At 43.0% G+C, this 24,592-nt stretch overlaps 1 protein-coding gene across 1 annotated transcript in view; it reads left to right on the top strand.

Moving 5' to 3' along the window:
* The window catches only part of SAMD7 (sterile alpha motif domain containing 7), a 92,725-nt gene that overhangs the window by 41,152 nt on the left and 26,981 nt on the right, over positions 1-24,592 (top strand). Inside the window, exons 5-7 of the mRNA XM_068233314.1 lie at positions 6,678-6,808; positions 8,871-8,952; positions 21,222-21,889. Of these exons, the coding sequence (XP_068089415.1) occupies positions 6,678-6,808; positions 8,871-8,952; positions 21,222-21,889 (881 nt within the window). The remainder of the gene's footprint in view (positions 1-6,677; positions 6,809-8,870; positions 8,953-21,221; positions 21,890-24,592) is intronic.

Raw genomic sequence — 24,592 nt, forward strand, 5'->3', positions numbered from 1 at the left:
TTTTACCAATTTTGGACCCCTGTAACTCTGGTTTGCAGAGATGTAGGGACTCCATCTTTGGAATCCAAGTCTAACAATATGTCTTCTACCTGCATGAGACATTTCGTGAGATTCAGACTTTGCTAACGGCCATTGCTGAGATTTATGTACGCCACCATCACTACCATTGAAATAGCCCAAATAAACAGGTTTTTGTGACCCTAGGCTATGACCTCTTCGGCCTAGGGGCCCGAAACTCACCAGTCATGTTCCCCCTAAGGGTCCCTACAATGCTAGAAAATTTGGTACTGCTGAGCCATTGCCCTTTGAAAAGATGTGAGATTTTGGAAAGTGAAATAGGGAGGCAATGAAATCCTATGGGGGATTTTACCAATTTTGGACCCCTGTAACTCTGGTTTGCAGAGATGTAGGGACCCCATCTTTGGAATCCAAGTCTAACAATATGTCTTCTACCTGCATGAGACATTTCGTGAGATTCAGACGTTGCTAACGGCCATTGCTGCGATTTATGTACGTCACCATCACTACCATTGAAATAGCCCAAATAAACAGGTTTTTGTGACCCTAGGCTATGACCTCTTTGGCCTAGGGGCCCGAAACTCACCAGTCATGTTCCCCCTAAGGGTCCCTACAATGCTAGAAAATTTGGTACTGCTGAGCCATTGCCCTTTGAAAAGATGTGAGATTTTGGAAAGTGAAATAGGGAGGCAATGAAATCCTATGGGGGATTTTACCAATTTTGGACCCCTGTAACTCTGGTTTGCAGAGATGTAGGGACCCCATCTTTGGAATCCAAGTCTAACAATATGTCTTCTACCTGCATGAGACATTTCGTGAGATTCAGACGTTGCTAACGGCCATTGCTGCGATTTATGTACGCCACCATCACTACCATTGAAATAGCCCAAATAAACAGGTTTTTGTGACCCTAGGCTATGACCTCTTCGGCCTAGGGGCCCGAAACTCACCAGTCATGTTCCCCCTAAGGGTCCCTACAATGCTAGAAAATTTGGTACTGCTGAGCCATTGCCCTTTGAAAAGATGTGAGATTTTGGAAAGTGAAATAGGGAGGCAATGAAATCCTATGGGGGATTTTACCAATTTTGGACCCCTGTAACTCTGGTTTGCAGAGATGTAGGGACCCCATCTTTAGAATCCAAGTCTAACAATATGTCTTCTACCTGCATGAGACATTTCATGAGATTCAGACTTTGCTAACGGCCATTGCTGCGATTTATGTACGCCACCATCACTACCATTGAAATAGCCCAAATAAACAGGTTTTTGTGACCCTAGGCTATGACCTCTTCGGCCTAGGGGCCCGAAACTCACCAGTCATGTTCCCCCTAAGGGTCCCTACAATGCTAGAAAATTTGGTACTGCTGAGCCATTGCCCTTTGAAAAGATGTGAGATTTTGGAAAGTGAAATAGGGAGCCAATGAAATCCTATGGGGGATTTTACCAAATTTGGAGCCCTGTAACTCTGGTTTGCAGAGATGTAGGGACCCCATCTTTGGAATCCAAGTCTAACAATATGTCTTCTACCTGCATGAGACATTTCGTGAGATTCAGACTTTGCTAACGGCCATTGCTGCGATTTATGTACGTCACCATCACTACCATTGAAATAGCCCCAATAAACAGGTTTTTGTGACCCTAGGCTATGACCTCTTCGGCCTAGGGGCCCGAAACTCACCAGTCATGTTCCCCCTAAGGGTCCCTACAATGCTAGAAAATTTGGTACTGCTGAGCCATTGCCCTTTGAAAAGATGTGAGATTTTGGAAAGTGAAATAGGGAGCCAATGAAATCCTATGGGGGATTTTACCAAATTTGGAGCCCTGTAACTCTGGTTTGCAGAGATGTAGGGACCCCATCTTTGGAATCCAAGTCTAACAATATGTCTTCTACCTGCATGAGACATTTCGTGAGATTCAGACTTTGCTAACGGCCATTGCTGCGATTTATGTACGTCACCATCACTACCATTGAAATAGCCCCAGTAAACAGGTTTTTGTGACCCTAGGCTATGACCTCTTTGGCCTAGGGGCCCGAAACTCACCAGTCATGTTCCCCCTAAGGGTCCCTACAATGCTAGAAAATTTGCCACTGCTGAGTAATTGCCCTTTGAAAAGATGTGAGATTTTGGAACTGTAAATAGGAGGCCCAATGAAAGCCTATGGGGGATTTTACCAAATTTGGAGCCCTGTAACTCTGGTTTGCAGAGATGTAGGGAACCCATCTTTGGAGCCCAAGTCTAACAATATGTCTTCTACCTGCATGAGACATTTCGTGAGATTCAGACGTTGCTAACGGCCATTGCTGCGATTTATGTACGTCAGACTCGCCACCATTGAAATTGCCCAATAAACAGGTTTTGTGACCCTAGGCTATGACCTCTTCGGCCTAGGACTGCATTGAACGCGACCCACGCATTGTGCGCATTCTGGACAACACCAATTACTGGGTTTATACCCTTCTGGATCCACGGTACAAACACAATGTTCCAAAACTGCTTGAAGAAAGAGCCAGACAGGTCAAAATGGAAGAATACCAGCAGGCCCTTGTGGAGACTTTAGAGAGGAGATTGACATCCTCCCCCTCCTCTAGCCAGTTGTACGCCGACAGACTGACTTCCGCAAGCCCAGGACGACCAGGAGGGCAGCAAACAACACAAGCCGCAGCTAGTGCCCAAAAGGGAATGGTATCGGCAGTGTCCTTGGAGTGGGAAAATTTTCTGACACCCATGCAGCAGCACACAGAACAGCAAGCGTGCAGATCCACCTCCAACACCGATCGCCTGGAGAAGATGGTCAAGGACTACATGTCAGATGGCGTATCTGTGTTGAACAATCCATCTGCACCCTTCAACTATTGGGTATCGAAGCTAGACACCTGGCACAAACTGGCAATGTACGCAATAGAGGTGCTGGCTTGCCCGGCAGCCAGCGTTATGTCGGAACGCTGTTTCAGTGCTGCCGGAGGCATCGTCACAGATCGGCGGCGTATCCGCCTCTCCACAGAAAATGCAGACCGTCTGACTCAAATTAAAATGAATCAATCCTGGATTGGAAACGACTACGCAACACTCCCGGACCCCAACCAAGTAACATGAACAATGAACATCTGTGATGGGTTAGCGTTTCCGGTCCCTGTTTATTGAACCTCTCATCTGTATTACATTTATGACTGCATGGCGACAAAATGCAAATTGCTATCCGCACGCTTCTTGTCCTCATGCAAGGCCTGGTTTGTTGTGTCTCAAAGCGTGGCCTTCTCCTCCTGCGCCACCCTCCTCTTGTTCCATCACGTGTGCTGCTGCTGGGTTAGCGTTACTGGTCCCTTTTCCTGGAACCTTTTATATGTATTACATTTATGACTGCATGCCGACAAAAAGCATGTTACCTGTGCAAAGAAAACAGACATTTCCCGCATTTAAAAGACAGTTTTCCCTTTGAAACTTTAAAATCGATTTTCTCAAAAACTATAAGCTCTTTTTGCTAAATTTTTTTTCCCTCTTGTACCCACTCCCAAGGTGCACATACCCTGTAAATTTGGGGTATGTAGCATGTAAGGAGGCTTTACAAAGCACAAAAGTTCGGGTCCCCATTGACTTCCATTATGTTCAGAGTTCGGGTCGAACACCCGAACATCGCGGCCATGTTCGGCCTGTTCGGCCCGAACCCGAACATCTAGATGTTCGCCCAACACTACCATAGACAAGCATGCAGATCAGGTGCTTTGACTGAAGTTTGACTGAATTGGCTGCTAGCTTGTTTCAGGACGCCAGGAAAGAGACCAAATAGGATGCTAGGCAACTGTTATTGTTTAAAATGAAATAAATATAGCCGCTTCCATATCCCTCTCACTTCAGGTGTCCTTTAAAATGAACTTGACATGAGGCTGCCGTCTATTCCATTTTGAAGGTATTCCAGTTGCCTTCCTGACCCATTCCCCATCTACTTCCAGTATTATCTGAGTCAGACTAGACTCAGATCAGTTATTCTGAAAACTGGTTGCAATTAAGAAAATTTAAAAGGCAGAGGATAAGCACGATAGCCAGACAACTACAATGTGTTAAAAGGGAATAAAGATGGGAACCTCCGTAGTCCTGTTACTTCATGAATCCTTTAAGCTAAAGGAGCGAATGTATGAAATGCCGGTACTGTATATAGTTGCATTCCTGATCCAGTCATCTATCTCCTTTATCCACATTCTTTTTGTACTGTATATTTTATTTAATCACTTTAAAGTGGTCTGAAACATAACATTCAATAATAATGTGTTTTCCTACTTTTTATTACTCATACAGTTATCATATTTGCTTTTGTGCATAAGTAATATTGTCTGTTTACAAATTAAAAGTTTACAAAGTGTTATTTGTTTTGCCCTGAAACATGCCATTGCATTTTATTCAAACTGCTTTTTATTATATATTAACATCTTCTAATTAGCTGTTCTGAGCTGTTTGTGTGCTTGAAGCACAGAGAGCTTCACAGAGAGCTCCTTTTCACTTGTTACACTGTGTTTACACACATATATCAGCATTGGAATGCAAACAAAGATACTGTTATCTCCAGTTTGGATGCAGATTTGAAGCTGAATAGCAGGACAAAGTGCTTTGTTTAACCATTCCAGTGATGTTCTGCTAGAAATTCTGGGATAGTAGCTTTCAAGCTGTGAGGAATATTTTAGAGCAAAGTAGAAATGCTGACTTTCAGACCACTTTAAGGCCTCTTAACACTACACGCTATTCCAATTTTTTTTATATGATCCGATTTTTGTATTCCGATTAAAAAACTCGGCAGCATGCAGTACTTTTTAAAATCAGAATCAAAAATCAGAAAATATAAAAAAATTGGAATCGCATGTAGTGTGCAAGAGGCCTAAAGGTAATTTTAAGAGAAAGGGATATGTAGACTGACATATTTCTTTGATTTTAAATACAACTTGCCTAGCAGTTCAGGTCTCAATGAGAAAAAATTACCTTGGTTGCTGTTTGGAACTATAGCTATGTGCTTTTTTGAACTTTTGTTACGAGAACCATGGCTTTCAATTGGTATGTATGTCATTTTGGGGAGTTTTCTTAAAATGGAACATGGGACTTTTTTTCGAATATACCTTTTCTCTTCTAAAAAATTTTTGTAAACCATTTTCAGATCACCGATGTAATGGATTAAGCCATTCTCCTCCCTGTAGACAGGAACAGAGGGGATACCAGATGATATACGTGTCTTGTCTTCACATTGCAGTTTGCTTTCCATAGTGAATGGTGGTCCAGAAGGGTTGCCTCAACAACTTTCCTAGAGACATGTCCCAGTCTGAAAAAAAAAAAATAAGCAGAGAAATGGAGTAGACTCTACTCTACTACTCTACTCAGTAGAGGGAGAGAGTATAAATAAATGAGATAAAACTAAGATGTGTTAAAGAGACACTGAAGCGAAAAAAAATATATGATATAATGAATTGGTTGTGTACTATGAATAATTACTAGAAGATTAGCAGCAAAGAAAATATTCTCATATTTTTATTTTCAGGTATATAGTGTTTTTTCTAACATTGCATCATTCTCTAATATGTGCAGATTACACAACACTCAGCATTCAAAATGATTCTTTCAGAGCAGTCTGTGAACTAATGACCTCTCCTCTGGCAGAGAAAAAGAAAACAATTGAGATAATAAAAGTCAGATAACAGCCCTCTCCAGGACTTTGAAAGTCGCAGAGCTTAATTGCTTTTTTTGCATAGAGATAACAACTGGAGTTTCTTAACTCTTCCTGTCCTGGAAACAATTAGACTGATGTATCTGATCTTAATGTTTTATTTCTTAGCTGTACTACACATACAAATCATAATATCATATTTTTTTTTGCGCTTCAGTGTCTCTTTAAAGGGGAACTGAAGAGAGAGGTATATGGAGGCTGTCATGTTTATTTCCTTTTAATCAATACCAGTTGCCTGGCAGCCCTGCTGGTCTATTTCTCTGCAGTAGTATCTGATTAAAACCAGAAACAAGCATGCAGCTAGTCTTGTCAGATCAGACTTATAAGTCTGAACCACTGAAACACCTGATCTGCTGCATGCTTGTTCAGGGGCTATGGCTAATAGTATTAGAGGCAGAGGATCAGCAGGGCTGCCAGGCAACTGGTATTGTCTAAAAGGAAATAAACATGACAGCCTCCATATACCTCTCTCTTCAGTTCCCCTTTAAGTAAGATGTGGTAACCTGTGCTAAGTATTGTGCTGAATACTGTACTGGTCATCAGGCTGGGGCCACACTTGTTGAAAACCACATGCAATTTGCACAATGTGATATCGCATGCAATGCAGTTCAATGGCAACGAGCATGTTAGTTCGCAAGTCAGCATGTTTTTATGGCTGCAATATACTTGAGAAAACTGATTCCATGCCTCAAGAAATCGCAATGCGCATACAATCCCATTAGCCTGCTAGCAGGTGCTAGAAATCTATGGTGGCCAACACGCGCACAAAATCTGAAGAATTATCCTTGTAAAACAACCAGGGTTTTACGTGGACACAAGTGTGGCGTCTTATTTAGTAATGAAACCTCAAGGTGAGATAACGGATGAGAAACGTTTCACGCATCACAGGCAATGTCTTGATTCAGATCAGATGAAGTGTTTCTACATAAAAGACTAATACGATTTCTCTGTTTTAGAGGAGAGATGTTGCCATCATCTGACATGATTCTTCCCGGTGACACAAGGCAACTACACCTTACATCTCAGTTTGGTTCATCTGTTCCCAGCCACTCCAGCGTAATGTCCAACCGAGCTTACTCAGCCCCAGGTAATGATGACACCAATTCTGTGAAGTCATGTGTGTTACATGTCTCCATAGATACTGTTCATTATACAAAAGAAATACATTCTGATATGAAGTTTATATGGAGACTGGGGCAAGTTGATGACTTGAGAAGATCTACAGTTAGCTGCACTGACTTCAAACTCCAAAACGGAACACCATATACTAATCCTATATTGGATCACTGTAAATCAAATTGGTCATAAGACTATTTACCATATGCCTCTGCATTGTTCCCCACTGTTACTTATAAGGCTTTCCTGAGTTCTACTGGGATCCGCATATTCTGATGTACATCCTAGCTTGGAAATTCAGCTATGCACTTCCTTGCCACCTAACAGCCTCATAGACTATCAGAGGCAAGTATCTGTTATATGGGGCGAGGAATGAGGAAGTACTGGTTGTGGTGTCTGCCTGTGCTCAACAATCTTACCACTTTTTGGTGCATCAGGGCCAATGAAACTATGCAGATACATAGGAAAATCACCACCATTTTTATTAGGCCCGGTTCACATTAGCATTCCAGGTCCGGCTTCCTCGGACCCGGAACGCTCCGTACAAAGCGGATGGTGAATGGATACATTGTTAATCAATGTATCCATTCACACTCGTGCGCCGTCCGGATCCGGATCCGATCCGGGAACGCAGCTCCGGGATGGTCCGACTTTTTTTCCAACATGCGCTATTTTTCAGTCCGTCCCGGTGCGGATGCGGACCCGGGCCAGATCCTGAACCGAACATGCGGCCCATGCTGTGCAATGAGAAACGGATGTTTCTCATCACACTGGCAATAGGACCGGATGCTTCCAGCACCGGTCCTATGCCACTTGGGGGGCCCGGACTACACGCCGGTATCCCCCATGCTTGCGGTGCCTTTCTGGCACAGCAAAGTATCTAGTTCCGGCTACTTTATTGTAGCCGGAACTGATACATTCCAGATCCGCAACTTGTGCCGCCTTGTGGCCACCGCAGAGACCAGTACGGTCTATTTGCGGCCCCCGGACACTTGCGGACTCGAACCGCAAGTGTGAATGGGGCCTTAGAGGTCTCACCTTCAATCAGAACATGTCTTGTTCCAAAGGAATTCATTTTGGATGGTGGTTTATGCACTGTGGCAATCTGGCCACCCACAGCTATTGTTTGTATGGGCCCAGTTAACTATTGATATTTTGGAAGTCAGGAAGGTCAGAAATAAGGAAATGATAAGGGCCCTTTTCCACTGGCTGCGATCCGATTTAAAAAGCGCATCACAGCCAGTTTTTCTAATCGCTAGAGCACCGCGATAACGTGTAAATTGCGGTGCATGTAAATCGCGGTGCTCTTTTTCCACTATGGCACTTCGATCACGATTTGTTTTTTGCCAAAACGCAATCGCTGTCCTGCGCGTTTCTCATCACAATCACATTACACTCCCGGCGGCGGTACAGCAGAATGCCGACAGTGGAAAAAGGCGCCCGCGTGATCACAAGCGCAGGTGGTTTGCTCTTGCTATCGCGCTTGCTAGTGGAAAAGGGCCCTTAGTGGTGGCGAACATTTATGACAAGGTTAGTGTTAGGCTGGTTTTAAAAATTAGTGGCATATTTTGTTTTAGGCTAGTATTAACCATAATTTGGTATAATGGCTAAGATTAGGCATGAACTAACAGGGGAGGATAGAATTAGGCAAGTTATTGGATAAAGCTGGGCACTTAGCTTGAGCACATAGGCATGGCATATAGTGGGTAACAGAAACAAGAGGTGGGAGAGAGGGTAGCTATGGGGGACAGTGTATGGTTTTATGCGGCAACCCTAAAAATGTAATTCAATTGAACTTTATTTTGCTGAACTTATGCACTCAACTGACCCTGCATCCAAAATATTCTAATGTGCTGGGCGGGAATACTCTTAACTAGGGACCTACTACAGTGTAATAAACAACAGGGGTACAGTGTACAATATAATGCCCAGAGTACATGCCTGTTCTGCTATACATGTTCTTGTTACTGAGGAGAAAATTGGTGAATGATGAATTCAATGAGCAGAGTGATTATGTTTGTGTTTTATTTAAGGTTACAGCAACTTCCTTCACACAGAGCCATTGGATTTCTTAGCTAGGAGACAAGAACTGCTGCAGAAACAAAATATGACAAGGTACTTTCCTAAAATAAGGAGGCATGCTGTGTGGTGATATTTGCATTTGTTTCCCCGGATCTGTATAATCTTACAAGTAGATCTATTGCCTTTGAGAAATGGTCTGAGCTGAACTTCATGAATATTTTTAATTCTTTTCTTACATTTGTATCATTTTTTTAAAAGGTGTAGTATAAAATGCAATTTAATTTCAGTGAAACAGAGAATACAGAACTTTATCTTAGGCAGAGCATTAATGAAGTTGTCCAATAGAAGAATTCTCTCAATTCATCTGTGTTTACACACCAAGGCAGTGGTGTAGCTAGGGTATTTGACACCCGGTGATGATTACAGACTCCCCTGATCCTTGATCAAACAATTTTTTTTTTCAAATACGTTACTTTAGCCAACAGATATACAAACTGAGTATAGCACATTTCACAGAACAGGTACATACTTCCAGTTGCAAACATTAGCATAAATGACAGTTACTATCAGTCCAGCAGGATATGGCACAAATATGTTTAGAATCAGTATCTCTGGTCTCATACATATATATGTAGATAGCCCTAAAAAGGGAAGCAGGAAATTTGGGCGCATGAGGCAGGTGGACAAAAAGGGCGCCGCCATTCACTCCCATAATAAATATCGTTTAATCGGCGCCCAACAGGAAAAAAGGGCGCCGGAGAAAAATAACGTTTTAAAAGCGGCGCCCGGAGACTTTTAATGTTTTATAACTGTTTCTCATGATTACACATTATTTAATGATTTATAATTTTTTAAACATTATTTTTAAACGAAAAACAGTACAATATTTTTTTAAAACATTACTTTTAAACGGAAAACCGTACTTACATTTTTTTTTCACATTTTTAAACGAAAAACCGCACCATATTTTTTTAAAAACGTTATTAATGCTTATCACAGGGGGGGTCTTAGGTTTAGGCACCACCAGGGGGGTCTTAGGTTTAGGCACCAACAGGGGGGTCTTAGGGTTAGGCACCAACAGGGGGGTCTTAGGTTTAGGCACCAACAGGGGGGTCTTAGGTTTAGGCACCAACAGGGGGGTCTTAGGTTTAGGCACCACCAGGGGGGTCTTAGGGTTAGGCACCACCAGGGGGGTCTTAGGGTTAGGCACCAACAGGGGGGTCTTAGGTTTAGGCACCAACAGGGGGGTCTTAGGGTTAGGCACCAACAGGGGGGTCTAGGGGTTAGGGATAGGTACAGGGAGGGTTCTGTGTGAGAGTAGGGTTAGGTATAGCTTTAGTAAAATTCTTATTAATGTTTTATAAAACGTTATTATAAATTTCAATTCTTAAACAGGGAAGATTAACGTTTTTAAAATTGCCGATTTTATACACATTATTTAATGATTTATAACTTTATAAAACATTATTTTTAAACGAAATATAACACAAATTTTTTTTAAACGTTATTCATGATTATCTTTTAAAACCCTGCGCCCTTTTTTTCCCGGCGCCCTTTTTTAACGTACGCCTAAAAAGGCAGAAGTCCTATTGGAGCCTAGTAGTTCCGCCGACACTGGTAGCTATCTATATAGACAGAAGTTTGAGAATCATTTATTTTCAGGAGGTGAGTATCTGTAATGGGGTGCTATCAATCAGCTAAAATCAAGATATTTTCTATGAACAGGATTAAATATCAGCATTAATCGAAAACTTAGGGTCTAGAAGTTCAGTCAAAGAAATCATACATGTCTGACAAGAAACAATAAGAGTATATGATCAATGTGATAGGTTTTTATCTGTAAAAACATTTTTTAAAAGGGAAGGGGGGGGTGAGGGGTTGGTGCGCTAAAGCCTTGTTTACATCACTTCAATTCAGATGGCCGTGCAATCGGAATGCAACGCGTACGATCGCACGCCATCTGCGCCGCTACCCGCTGCGCTGCTGATCCCATCCATTGACAGAGATGGGATCAGCTTGCGGGCAAAATGCAGGCAGCAGTACGCAAGCATATCATAGCACATCGTACTGCTGCGCAATGCAGTAGATGTGAACAGCAGAAGGGCTGTCTATGCCCTTCTGCCTTTCTTGCGTTTCACCACATCATATACACTTCCAAATGCGCACGGAAGCGCGTATAATGTGAACGAGGCCTAAGTGCGTTGCAGCAAAAATTTGGAAAAGGAGTGTGGGGCATGGCCATGACAGGATGTGGGCAGAGTGTAATCAATCAATGTTCCCCTCTTCCCAAAAAATACACAAAACCCACACACATAATACGGCAGTGTTCCTCCCAACCCCTCAAGAATAAATAAAAAAAATGATGTGGTGGATTCGCATCATGGATATGTAGGCAATAAATCTGCAAAAATTGCAATATTGATTAAAATCTCTGGTGAATGCCATGTAGAATTAAAGCAGTTCCAAATGCAATAAGGTGTCAAACTCAAAACTGTACTAGCAAGGCATACCTGATAAAGTGGCCAGCAAAATATAACAATTTTCCAGGAACATACAACTTACCAGTCTTTCTCATCTACTTTATTTATTTATTTATATAGCGCTGACATATTATGCAGCGATGTACAGAATATATTGTCTTGTAACTAACTGTCCCTCAGAGGGGCTTACAATCTAGTCCCTACCATAGTCTTCTGTCTATGTATGTGTCGTGTAGTGCCTAGGTTCTCAACATGCGGTACACGTACCCCAGGGGGTACTTCTGATGGTTCCAGGGGGTACTCGGGCTTGATATACTTAACCAAGAATAACAAATTTAGTGTTTTAGAAAATGATAAATCTTATTTAAACACCACCGAATGAGTATTTTAGCTAATTAAAAGCAATAGCAAATGCTTGGAAATTGTTTAGAACCAATTATCATGTACTATGATTAAATATATATTTGTCAAGGGGTACTTGTGATAATGTTTACTATGCTAGGGGGTACTTGGTGAGTACAGGGTTTTAAAAGGGGTACATACCAATAAAATGTTGAGAAACACTGGTGTAGTGCATGTAGTGCATGTATCATAGTCTAGGACCAATTTAGGTGGAAGCCAATTAACTTAAAGTACATACACACATCGGATTTACACAGACGATTGGGCGTGTGTACAGACTGTACACATACCCGATTTGACGTCCAAACGACCGGTTGTTTGAACTATTGTTGGGCGAACACCTGGATGTTCGGGTTCGGGAAAGTTCGCCGAACATGGCCGCGATGTTCGGCATGTTCGGGCCGAACCCCAAACTCCCCGAACATCCCGCTTTTGGGGGCCCTATGGGGTCGCAGGCATAAGGGGGGAGCATGCCCCGATCGCGGGGGGGTCGGAAATTCCCCCCACCCCCTCCGCTAGCGCTCCCCCCTCTGCCCGCTTCCCCATACAAAAGTTTAATGAAGTAAAACAGTACCGGTCTGGTGGTAGTGGGTGGCTGGCAGTGGGCGGCACTGTTTAGTGAGTGACTGAGGAGGAGGAGTCCGGAGAGTGACGCGTTGAGGGAGGCCGGGCAGCGGGCGGTTCAGCAGTAGTACGGTACTACTGCTGAACCGCCCGCTGCCCGGCCTCCCTCAACGCGTCACTCTCCGGACTCCTGCTCCTCAGTCACTCACTAAACAGTGCCGCCCACTGCCAGCCACCCACTACCACCAGACCGGTACTGTTTTACTTCATTAAACTTTTGTATGGGGTAGCGGGCAGAGGGGGGAGCGCTAGCGGAGGGGTTGGGGGGAATTTCCGACCCCCCCCCCCCCGCGATTGGGGCATGCTCCCCCCTTATGCCTGCGACCCCATAGGGGGGCAGTATTCGGCCGAACAGGGGCCCTGTTCGCGGCCATTTAGTAGTTCGGGGCGAACCCGAACTTAAAAGGCCGAACACCATCAGGTGTTCGGCCGAACTCGAACATCACCCGAACAGGGTGATGTTCTGCAGAACCCGAACAGTGGCGAACACTGTTCGCCCCAACACTAGTTTGAACGTCCAAATGACGGGTCGTTTGCGAAAATCTGACGTATGTATGTACCTTAACCTGTATGTTTTTGGGATGTGGGAAGAAAACTGGAGTGCCCGGAGGAAACCCACGCAGACACGGGGAGAACATACAAACTCCTTGCAGATGTTGCCCTGGCTGGGATTCAAACCAGGGACCCAGCGCTGCAGAGTGCTAACCACTGCGCCACCGTGCTGCCCACGGTGTAGAAGCAGCACGTTATGGTAAACACCCAGCTTAGAGCTGGCAGGCAATTTGCAGAAGGAAGCAGGATGATAGGTGTACAGAGGGGAGCAGGTTCAGTAACTAATAACACAACATGCACGGGGAAGTAGGATAAGTGCACACGACATTGGTAAGCTCACCTCTTCATTGGCAGCCGATGTTCTATCTGTGTTCTCTCAGGCAGATCTTGCCCTCTTTCTTTTACGACTTCCTTAAACTAGTGAGTCATCAGTTTGAATGAGCACTCTGCAAATTGGGCCACCCATAGCTCCGCCCCTTTGTTAGCTGTAGCTCTGCCTCCTCACCTTTGGTAGCTCTGCCCCTTCACCCATGGTAGCTCTTTCCCCACCCACTCCCAGTAGCAAAAAAAAATAGCTTGCCTTCTGCCCAGGTGTCGCCCCTTCTGCAGTAAACAATCAGAGTAGGACGCTTCCCGCTCCCTCCCCTTGAGACGCAGCTGCTTCAAGTAACCTGTGTGATTTAAAACTGAGCTAATTGCTGCATTTAGCAATAACCAATAACCGCACATGAAATAATAACCGCGATAACTACATTTAAGCGTAATAAAGCCCTGGGCCCCTATGGTATACCCATTGAGTGGTACATTAAAAATAAAACACTAATTGTCCCTCATCTAGTCACCTACCTTATTTAATCATATCTTTGAAACTAAATTACTCCCTGAATCCATGTATGAAGCACTCATAACTCTTATCCTAAAGCCTAATAAAGACCCCTCCTCTTGCGATTCCAATCGTCCAATATCTCTAATCAATACGGATGCCAAAATACTTACCAAAATCCTCGCTTCCTGGCTTAACAAGCACATCGCCTCTATAGTGCACCCTGATCAGAAAGGTTTTATACCTCAATGTTCTACTAGGCTCAATGTCAGAAGATTATACTCAAATTTACAATACCCACATAAAAATGCTGGAATGAGAGTTATACTTTAACTTGCTGCGAATAAGGCATTTGATTCAATTGAATGGCCATATGTGGCAGCAGTTTTAAAGCACTTTGGTTTTGGAGAATCCTTCCAACGCTGGTTCCAAATCTTATATGACAATCCCAAAGCTAAACTCAGAATCAATTCCCTTATCTCACCTACCTTTACAATCGCAAGAGGAACTAGACAAGTGTGCTCCCTCTCTCCCCTTTTATTTGCTCTTGTAATTGAGCCACTTGCGAAAGCTATCCGTCTCGACCCTAACATACAAGGAGTCAAAATTAATTGCATTGAAGAACGCATATCATTGACATGTTGATTTTCCTCCGGGTCCCTCATTAACCTTCCTGGCGGTAAGCCCGAGCTGAGCTCGGGGTAAGCCGCCGGAAGGCACCGCTCAGGCCCCGCTGGGCCGATTTGCATAATTTTTTTTTTGCTGCACGCAGCTAGCACTTTGCTAGCTGCGTGCAGTGCCCGATCGCCGCCGCTACCCGCCGATCCGCCGCTATCCGTTGCGCCGCAGCCGCCCCCCCCCCCAGACCCCGTGCGCTGCCTGGCCAATCAGTGCCAGGCAGCTCTATGGGGTGGATCGGAATCCCCTTTGACGTCACGACGTCGATGACGTCGGTGACGTCATCCCACCCCGTCGCCATGGCGACGGGGGAAGCCCTCCGGGAGATCCCGTTCTTTGAACGGGATCTCCGGATCTCCGATCGCCGGCAGCGATCGGAGGGGCTGGGGGGATGCCGCTGAGCAGCGGCTATCATGTAGCGAGACTTTGTCTCGCTACATGAAAAAAAAAAAAAAAAAAAAAAGATTTGCTGCCCCCTGGCGATTTTTTTGCAAACCGCCAGGAGGGTTAACAAAGGTATTGGAAATATATGACTTTTTTCATAAAATAGCTAGACTCTTTTGATAAGCAACTTATACCTAAAAAATCAAAGTTACAAATTGTTGATCATTTTAAATACTTGGGAATAAAAATTACCCCCTCGGCGACTTCCTTCATAAATAGTAATGTGATCCCAACTATTGAAGCAGTGGAAGCAAAACAAAAAAAATGGATCGCTCTCCCTCTCAATGTTTGCAGTAGAGTATGCATTATAAAAATGGTAATTGCCCCCAAACACCTGTATGTCATGCAGATGTCCCCGGACTGGATTCTTCGCTCCATATTCAAACGCATATACTTGATGTTAATTTAATTTATCTGTGATTGGTTCATTTGTGCTCGGAGATAATCCTAAGTCTGAATTTGTATGGCGCTTGAACAGTGGTCTTTTGGAGGACCCTTTATGTAAAAAAGAACTGCTACGCGCAATTGCTGATTTTCATATAACACATGTCGGGGATCCTTCTTCCCCTCAGATCAGATGGGAAACTTTGAAGTGTATTTTGCGCGGGATTCTTATCTCACACGGAGCATGCATTAAGAAAGAGCGTGCCCATCAGGTGTCCACATTGTTATCAGAGATTCATGACTTGGAGACTTTGCATAAGACACACAGGGATCCTGGAACAGCCATTAAATTATCTAGAGTTAGACAAGATTTGATAAAAATTCTAGACGCCAAAACTCTCTTTTATAGAGAGAAACTCAAGTCTCGGTTATACGAGTTGGGAAACAAAAGTGGTCATGCTTTAGCGAGATTTATCCACCCCAGATCAACGATGTCCTATATTCCAAAGATAAACTCCCACTCAAAGGGCCTGTTATATAAATCAAAAGACATAGCGGATACTTTTAAAGAATACTATAGCTCACTATATAATATTCAAGGTAAATATCATAGTCTTTCAATTGGTGAGTTGAAAGAAAAAATTAATGAATATCTGGGGGGAGTAAAAGATTCCGAAGGAAGAATCGGGGGCACTAGAGGGGGATTTCTCAGAGAGGGAATTGATAGCAGCTATTCAGGCTTTAAAAAATGGAAAAAGCCCAGGGCCAGATGGCTACACTGCCCCTTTCTATAAAGTTTTCCAGAAAGAGCTGGTTCCGATGTTATTAAAGGCTTTCAATTCTATCTCGGCTTCTAGCACTTTTCCCCTTCAGGCCTTACTGACACATATAGTGGTCCTACCTAAGCCTGGTAAAGATCAAATGGACTGCTCGGGTTATAGACCTATTTCACTGATCAACCTGGACATTAAGTTGTTTGCCAGGCTGATAGCCAATAGGCTATGACCTCTAATACCTCATCTGATACATGGTGACCAGTCCGGATTCGTCCCTGATAGAGAACTGAGAGACAATGTGCTTAGGGTTATTACACTGATTGAGCTGGTTCAGCGCACAGGGACGCCCAGCTGCCTGGTTTCCATTGATGCAGAGAAGGCGTTTGACAGGGTCAATTGGGCGTTTTTGGAGCTGGTCCTCTGTCATGCCGGTCTGGGGTCTGGTATGATTGGGAGGATCATGTCCCTATACACTCTACCGACAGCAAGAGTAAGAGTGAATGGCATACTGTCGGACGCCTTCAGCATCCACAATGGTACCAGGCAGGGGTGTCCCCTATCTCCATTACTCTATATATTAACTATAGAACATCTTGCTAATGCTATTAGACAAAACTCTTCTATAATGGGGCTCCGAACCTGGACTGGTCACCATAAGATATCCTTATACGCGGATGACGTGCTCCTTTTCATCACTTCGCCAAAGATCTCGCTACCAAATGTACTCTCTGAAATCCGAATCTTTGGAGATCTTAGCAATTTTAAAATAAATACTTCTAAATCCGAAGTCTTAAATATCAATCTATCACAAAAGATGTTGCTTGAATTGAAAACTTTTTTTTCTTTTAAGTGGAAAGAGCATCATATTAAATATCTAGGAATCCAGATCCCCTCATGTCTCTCTAATCTTTATGAGTTAAACTATACTCCATTGTTACATCAGGTCTCGAGAGACCTTGCTTCCCCGACGTATGGCAAGCCCTCTTGGATGGGACGTATTAATGTACTTAAAATGGACATTCTCCCTAGGTTTCTACACGTAATGCAGGCAGTCCCCTTAGATATTCCTAAAGATGCCTTTAAATCAATTAGATCAATGTTCATTAGATACATATGGGGTCATAAGAAAGTCCCACGCCTCCGGTATGCTTTGCTGTCAAAGAGTAAAATGGGGGGGGGGGGAGGGGTTGGGCCTACCCGACTTGGAATTGTACCATAGAGCAATAGCACTGTCCCATATAATAGACTGGTTTCACAGTCATGAAACGAAGCAATGGGTTTAACTGGAATCCCAGATAATAGATTTGGATGTCAGGGCTTTACCCTGGATCCTTGTGTGTCTTAGAAAGTCTTTAGTTGATATCCCCTTGCTGGTGTGGAATGTAATGACAATTTGGGATGCATTGTTGTCAGGAGGGGGGTCTCATTTACGGTATTCATCTATTCCGAGTCCTCTCACTTCCATTTTTGATAATTTGAGCTTTGCAGTTGCAGTTAGAGCTGACTGGCCAATGATGGGAACTTTTTTGGTTAATGGGTCCCCTCCCCCCATCGGGGATCTGCTATCTGCAGGCAGTAGCAGCCCCAACATCTCACAATGGTTACAATATCATCAATTATGTAGTTATGTTAAATCTCTTTCACTCTCATCTCAGTTAATGAGGAATTGTACAGCCTTTGAGAGCCTATGTCTCAGTGAACATCGACCAGAACATGCCATCTCAAAAATTTATAAAATACTGTTGGATGTTTCTCCCAGTCAGTTTAATCATATCTGCTCACAATGGGAAGCAGACTTCCAGTGACTGGAAAAAGGCACTGGCACTGACGCATGGAGCATCAAGGTCAAGTAAAGTGCAGGAAAGGAATTATAGGCTCCTGATCCGATGGTTTCGTACCCCAGCTCAGATTTCAAAATGGCAAGAGGGGGGCTCGGACATATGCTGGAGATGTGGGAAAGAGGTATGGGATTATTTACATATGTGGTGGGGGTGCGATAGCATTTCTCACCTATGAAGACTAGCTTTCGAGTGGTTGGAGGAAATGAACTCATGTCATATAGCCCACTCCCCAGAGATTGCGTTACTCTCAATGTTTCCAGGTCCAATAAAAAACTCAAAGGGGTCTATACTTGGCCCTTTGATGTCCTCAGTCAGATATCTGATAGCCAAAAATTGGAAAGTTGACGCCCAACTGGGGACAGTAGACCTGGCTGAAGCCCTAAATGACACAATGAGGATGGAGGAATTAGTAATGTCGGCACAAAATAAGATGGGGAAGTTTTATAGTCAATGGGTAACTTGGTTGGAGTTCAGGGAGAGGCTCGGGGTAACGACTTTGATTGGAGACCGTGGGAAGCTGGTGGAGGATAACATGTAGTAGGATCTGTTGGCTGTACATCTGAAGGCTGTGCATTTGGTTGAATAATCCAATTGGGCTGTGTTTTATTTTTTTTTTTTGTTTTGTTTTGATTTGTTTTGTTTTGCGATTGGTGTGTGTGTGTTATGTTAGCTCTTAATTACATTTGGGTCTGGAATATTTTCAGGACCACCAAGATTTTAGCTACTGACAATACACCCAGTATTGTGGTGTTGCCATTGAGTTATATCTGTACTGGCATGTTTTGGTGGCTGTACTGTTTTATATTATTGATTGTATATTTTTTCGACTCAAAATAAAAAATAAAGATTATATAAAAATTTCATTTATCTGGTTAGGTTCAACACCCCGTATTGCACTCTCTACTCTGCAACTCTTTACAAATTATGGAGGCCTGGCGGTTCCACATTTTTTCAAATACTATTTAGCGTCACAACTAATACCCATACAAAGTTGGCTAGGAGGGGATAGGTGGGACTCCAGTCTGGCGGCAGAGGCAGATATTGCAGGCTCCTATGAATCTCTATGTGGGGCTATATACAGGTACAGGGTGTCAAATGACCCTGAAGGTACTAACCTAATTCAGACCACTATTAAAATATATTTTAAAAACTCGTAAACTCCTTGGAGAACCCACCCGATATGTATCACAAAATTCGAGGTAATAGTAACCTCTCAGAACTACAATGCATTCCAGATATAACCTTTTGGCACGCCCATGATATCAAATACATTTCACAGCTTTTCACAGGAGGCTCTTTTAAGGATTTTAACACTCTAAGATCTGAATTTAATTTACCTAGACATGCTCTATTCAGATATTTTCAACTGAAACATGCTATTAAGACACAATTAGGAATGGCTAATGTTGTGCTGACACCTTCAAACTTAGAAAGACTACTTTTAAGTCAGGAAAAATCTAAACAAATCACCACCCTACACACCTTCCTCATGCCCCAGGCAATGATCGAAAAATACAAAACATCAGGGAAAAATAGCAAAAGGCTGACCCCTCCTTCACACAAGAGAATTGGAAAGAATTAGTGGAAATCTTCCCCAAAATAGTCATAGCATCTAATGATAGGCTTATCAACATAAAATGGCTTCAGCAGGCATACATCTCACCAGCACGTGAGATGTATCCAATCCACGAAAATCGTTGTTTTAAGTGTACAGCTCTTAATGCAGATTTCTTGCACTGTGTATGGCACTGTTCATTGGTTAATAAGTACTGGTAGTCAGTGATACATTTTATTAGAGATTAGCTTTCTTTACCAGTTATCCTTGACTTTAAACTTTGCATGTTGGGAATGGTGGTATTATCTTGCTGGTGAGTTAAAAGGCATTTTATCGACAAGGTGTGAAAATAACACTTAGGAGAAAATTCAGGAGAAAAAGTTAATTGCATATGGGCCACAGAGTTTTCATATGTGAAGATAGTTGGGCTGGTTTGTTGACCAAATCTTTAATCCTGTGTTAGGAAGGATGAATTTTCTTGATTATTACTGCATGACAGTTTTGTAAGTGAAGGACCAAGGGACATTTGTCTGAGGGACTGAGATTTGCACCATTTCTCTTCAACTCCTTTATAAAATTGTTAAACCAATGTGCATAATGATATACGGTAGTTAAAGAACAAGTGACACCCATGCTAACCTAGAAATAAAAAACACAAATATAAGTAGATAAGTACTACTTCTACTTACATAACAGATGTATTGTGCTATCCACGTACTGATTTCTGTGAATTTTATAAAGGAAAAGTAGAAAATCCTATTCTAGGCAGTGGCCATCTTGCCAAGCTAATGCTGACATCATATCCTCCCTGACTCTTGTTTCCCCCCCCCCCTCCCTTCTCTTGCTCATTGTGTATGCATTAGCTGCCCTCCTCCCAGAGTCTTCAGACACTGCCACTGAGGTGTATACTAGGAACTATACAGTCTTATCCTCCAATCGCTGAGTCACCTCAGCCTTGCTTGTAAACACAAGTAATCAGAGGGTGTTTCAGATAAGAAAGCTAGGCAGGGAAATAAATGGAAGAAGAGGGATATATTATAGATAAAAAAAACTCCCAGCATTCAACTCTTTGGCACTGTTTGGCACTAGGGCCAGTGCTCATAAAGTATGTGATAATTCCAAACCATAACAGCAGAAAAAGTTTTGCAAGTTTTGAATGCAGGATTAGCATCTTTATCACTTAATACACTCAGACCAGTTGCTGTTGAAATTTGATTTTTATGGTGACAATACCACGTTAAAGATACTTGATGTGCAGGGAAGCAACAGTGCCAAAGGCAGCAGAAATATAGCTGTTGCATTTTTATTGTCGCACTCCAAAGTCAAGGACCCTGAATAAATTGCAAGACAACAACAATTTGCTTAGTGCATATAAGCTATTGACCTGCATTGTACATAGTGATGCCAATAAGAAAATGACGACCAAAGAAGATGACTACAGTAATTATAGTGTGGGCTCGCAGGCCTGGTTCACACCGCAGAATACAATAGCAGTTGCTAGATGCTTAGCTATTGCGATTTAGTAATATGATTTTCAGAGCGATTTTTGAAGGAATTGCACATTCAATAAAGCTGAACGTTTAAAAAAATGCTACATGGAGCACATTCACAATTTTAACCAAATTACAGTGCTTTTTTTTAGAACACCCCCATAGGTTAACACTGCACTGATTGTTGGCAACCGACAAGTGAGAACCAGCCCTAATAGAAACTTAAGTTAAGTTAAATTTGCATACAACTAACATATACATTTTCATCAACTCAGAATTTCATCTTACTGACCATCCCTACTTTCTTCATCAGGATAGATATGGAAATGAATGCAATGTATCACCAGAGAGAGGTGGACAAGACCCATAGAAAAGGCTTTCCTGATTTGGATTCACCATTCCTTTACCATGGAATGCCACCCCATTCAGTAGCTTTCAGAGGCAGGCAGCTGTGTCCCGAAGGTCAGTTGCCCTCTGATTTGTTTGTCCATCGTAATGCCTTGGAAATTCTTCATGGTGGTGCACTCCTAAAGGCCGGCAGCCCCTATGCCCCCATAAGCAGCCTGCAAAGAGAGAGAGCACGGAGACCAGGCAGAAGAACCAGCAATCAAAAAGTTCCAGAGAGCTCCATCAGTGTATCCAAAAACCCATCAGAAAATAAGCCCAGTTCCTCCCCAATTACTGGTGAAGAAGACAAGGAGGAGAAAAAAGAGGAGGACACAGAAACATTCAATAAATCTGAACAGGGAAAACCACACACTGATTCTGCAATGGATAAGAATATTACAGAAATGTCAGACAACCATGAGAAGACAAGCAGACCTCTTCCTCTGGAAACAAACAGAGGGGCAAATTGTATTGACAAGGAGGTTACTAATTCTGGGACAGCATTTGAGGACAGATTTATTTACCAGCCTCCTGTAACCATGCCAACAAGTCCATATGGCTTTCCTGTATCTGTGAATCCATCGCTCATTCCAGGTATGTACTTCTTATTTTATTGTCATTGTCATGGTTATTGTATTTTATCTTATTTTTAGAAGATTTAAAAAAAATGTTGGATGCATCAGTTGCATTATCACATACTAGGTGTATTTGTGGTGCCATAAACATACTTTGGACCATAAAGCAGTATAGGAGTAAAGGGCAGGACACTTATTAAGCAGACTGAACTGCAATGTAAAACTCATTGTAACACAACCTCTCTTATGAGGTGAAGACTGCTAGCAGATGAATAAATCTAACCTGATTCAAGAGTACCTAAATTATAAATTACAGTTTGCTTTATACCTAATAAGTTGCCAAGATATACTGTATATAAAATCACACACAATAAAGGGTGATTTTCTCGTTTCTAGGTTCTGTATTCCACTTATGGTCTTGAAATCCCCGTCCCCGGTATGAAATCGGTCCTGGGTGATTTTTTTTTCTTTCCGAACCATAGGTGCAAAGGATGCTGGGGGATTGATGTCATAACTCCACCCCCTCATGTCCATGTGATCTAATCTAGGCAGACAGACAGACATCTGAAATAAGAATTATAGCAAGCAGACATGAGAAGACAGGCTGCAGCAATTCTCCTGTCTCTCCTCTCTCTACACACGGTGAATAGAGTAAAGTAATTTGATCCAAGCAGGCGGAGGGGAGGGAGGGGCAGGAGAAATTACCTGGCTGGAAGGGAGGACACCATGCTGAGGGTGTAGTTTTGTTTTTGCCGACTGCACCGCTAACGCCAAAAAATGTTCGCATTGCACCGCTAACGCTAAAAAATGTATGTGTTAATGTTCCTGCACCAGCGGGAATGCGTAAAAATGTATGCAATGTGGCCCGCTGACCTCGAGGTCGGCAAATACGAAACTAGCTGGCGGCGGGGGACTAGAGCAGCAGTGAGTGACTACGAGGGCACAGGATGGCTGCATGGGGCTAGTAGAAGCCCCAGGTAAGTGAAAATCATTTTTTTTTTGCCTGACAATTCCTTTAAGAAGACATCAATAGGAACAATCCCCCTTTTTTGCTTTTTTTGCCATTTTTGCACCACAGCTTAAAGAGACTCTGAAGCAGCACGGTGGTGTAGTGGTTAGCTCTCTCGCCTTGCAGCGCTGGGTCCCTGGTTCGAATCCCAGCCAGGGCACTATCTGCAAAGAGTTTGTATGTTCTCTCCGTGTCTGCGTGGGTTTCCTCCGGGCACTCCGGTTTCCTCCCACATTCCAAAAACATACGGATAAGTTAATTGGCTCCCCCTAAAAATTGGCCCTACACTACAGTACTTACACTACATAATATACACATATGGCAATGGTAGGGATTAGATTGTGAGCTCCTTTGAGGGACAGTTAGTGACAAGATATATATACACTGTACAGCGCTGCGTAATATGTCAGCGCTATATAAATACTTAATAATAATAAAATAATAATAAAAAAGTCTCAAAAAAAGCACGTTTTTACTTAACTGACTTGATAAACACCTAGGCCTACCTAAAACGCTGCATCCCAGTGGCTGAAATCGCTATTAAACCCCCAAATCCCAGTGCAAAAATCCACAACTTCTTTGGTTGTGAATTTTGATGCTGGGGGAGGCAGAGCTTTGGGCTGTAGCTCTGTCTCTATTCTCGTCAATCAGCGCTAATCGCTGCCTCTCCCCCGCCCCTCTTAGTGAAAGAAGCAGGGGCGTAGCAATAGGGGTTGCAGAGGTAGCGACCGCATCGGGGCCCTTGGGCCAGAGGGGCCCCAAAGGGCCCTCCCTCAACTGCAGTATTAGCTCTCTATTGGTCCTGTGCTCATAATAAGCACTTCTATAGATGCTTTGAATAGTGGTAATCATTAACAAACTGCTCCCCATCCCCTTCTTGCACCTCTGACACTGTAGTTGCCATTGGCAGGTTTTGGTGCGCCGTATCAATTGTTATGTATAGAGTGCTTGGGGGGCCCCAATGTAAAACTTGCATCGGGGCCCACAGCTCCTTAGCTACGCCACTGGAAAGAAGACTGAGAGGGGAGGGAGGAGGCGGCGATCAGTGCCGATTGACGGGAGTAGAGCTACTGGCTAAAGCTCTGCCTCTACAGGAAGCGCTGCGCAAATCTCCCCCCAGGGATTTCGGGGGATTAATAGGGATTTCAGCCGCGGGGATGCAGCATTTTAGGTAGGGCATTAGTGCTTATCAAGTTACTTAAGTAAAAACATGTTTTTTTTTTAGACTTCAGAGTCTCTTTAAGGCCTTATTCAAATGACTTTTTCTCCGAAGCTTTCTCTTTGGAGATACTTTTTTTCATTTTCTGTTTAAAATAAGTTCTCAGTAATCTGCAGTAACAAAAAGTAGGTTAAAAGGTGTAAAAATGTCGCCTAGGAGAAAACGTATGAGCAAAAGTGAATTGAATAAGGGCCATATTGTATTTTATCATCTTTGAGAAATGTTTGCTCATCCATTTTCCTGGTCTGTTATTTTGAGCTGTTGGATATCAGGCAAGAATTCAGCTGAAATCTTGTCTAATGTCCATAGCACTACAGTAACCATTAGCTTTGCACTTCCTAATATTATTATACAACAAACATTATGTGAACTAGGGCTTCTGTTATGATTACACTTTAGATTATGGAAAGAATAATTCCTGACAGTTTTGGTCAGGAATCTGTGTAAAGGTGTCCACTGATGTTGGGCACCTCCCCTCTAGTAGTGAGCCAGTC

The sequence above is a fragment of the Hyperolius riggenbachi genome, chromosome 4 (assembly GCF_040937935.1).
Source record: "Hyperolius riggenbachi isolate aHypRig1 chromosome 4, aHypRig1.pri, whole genome shotgun sequence".
NCBI classification, from domain to species: domain Eukaryota; kingdom Metazoa; phylum Chordata; class Amphibia; order Anura; family Hyperoliidae; genus Hyperolius; species Hyperolius riggenbachi.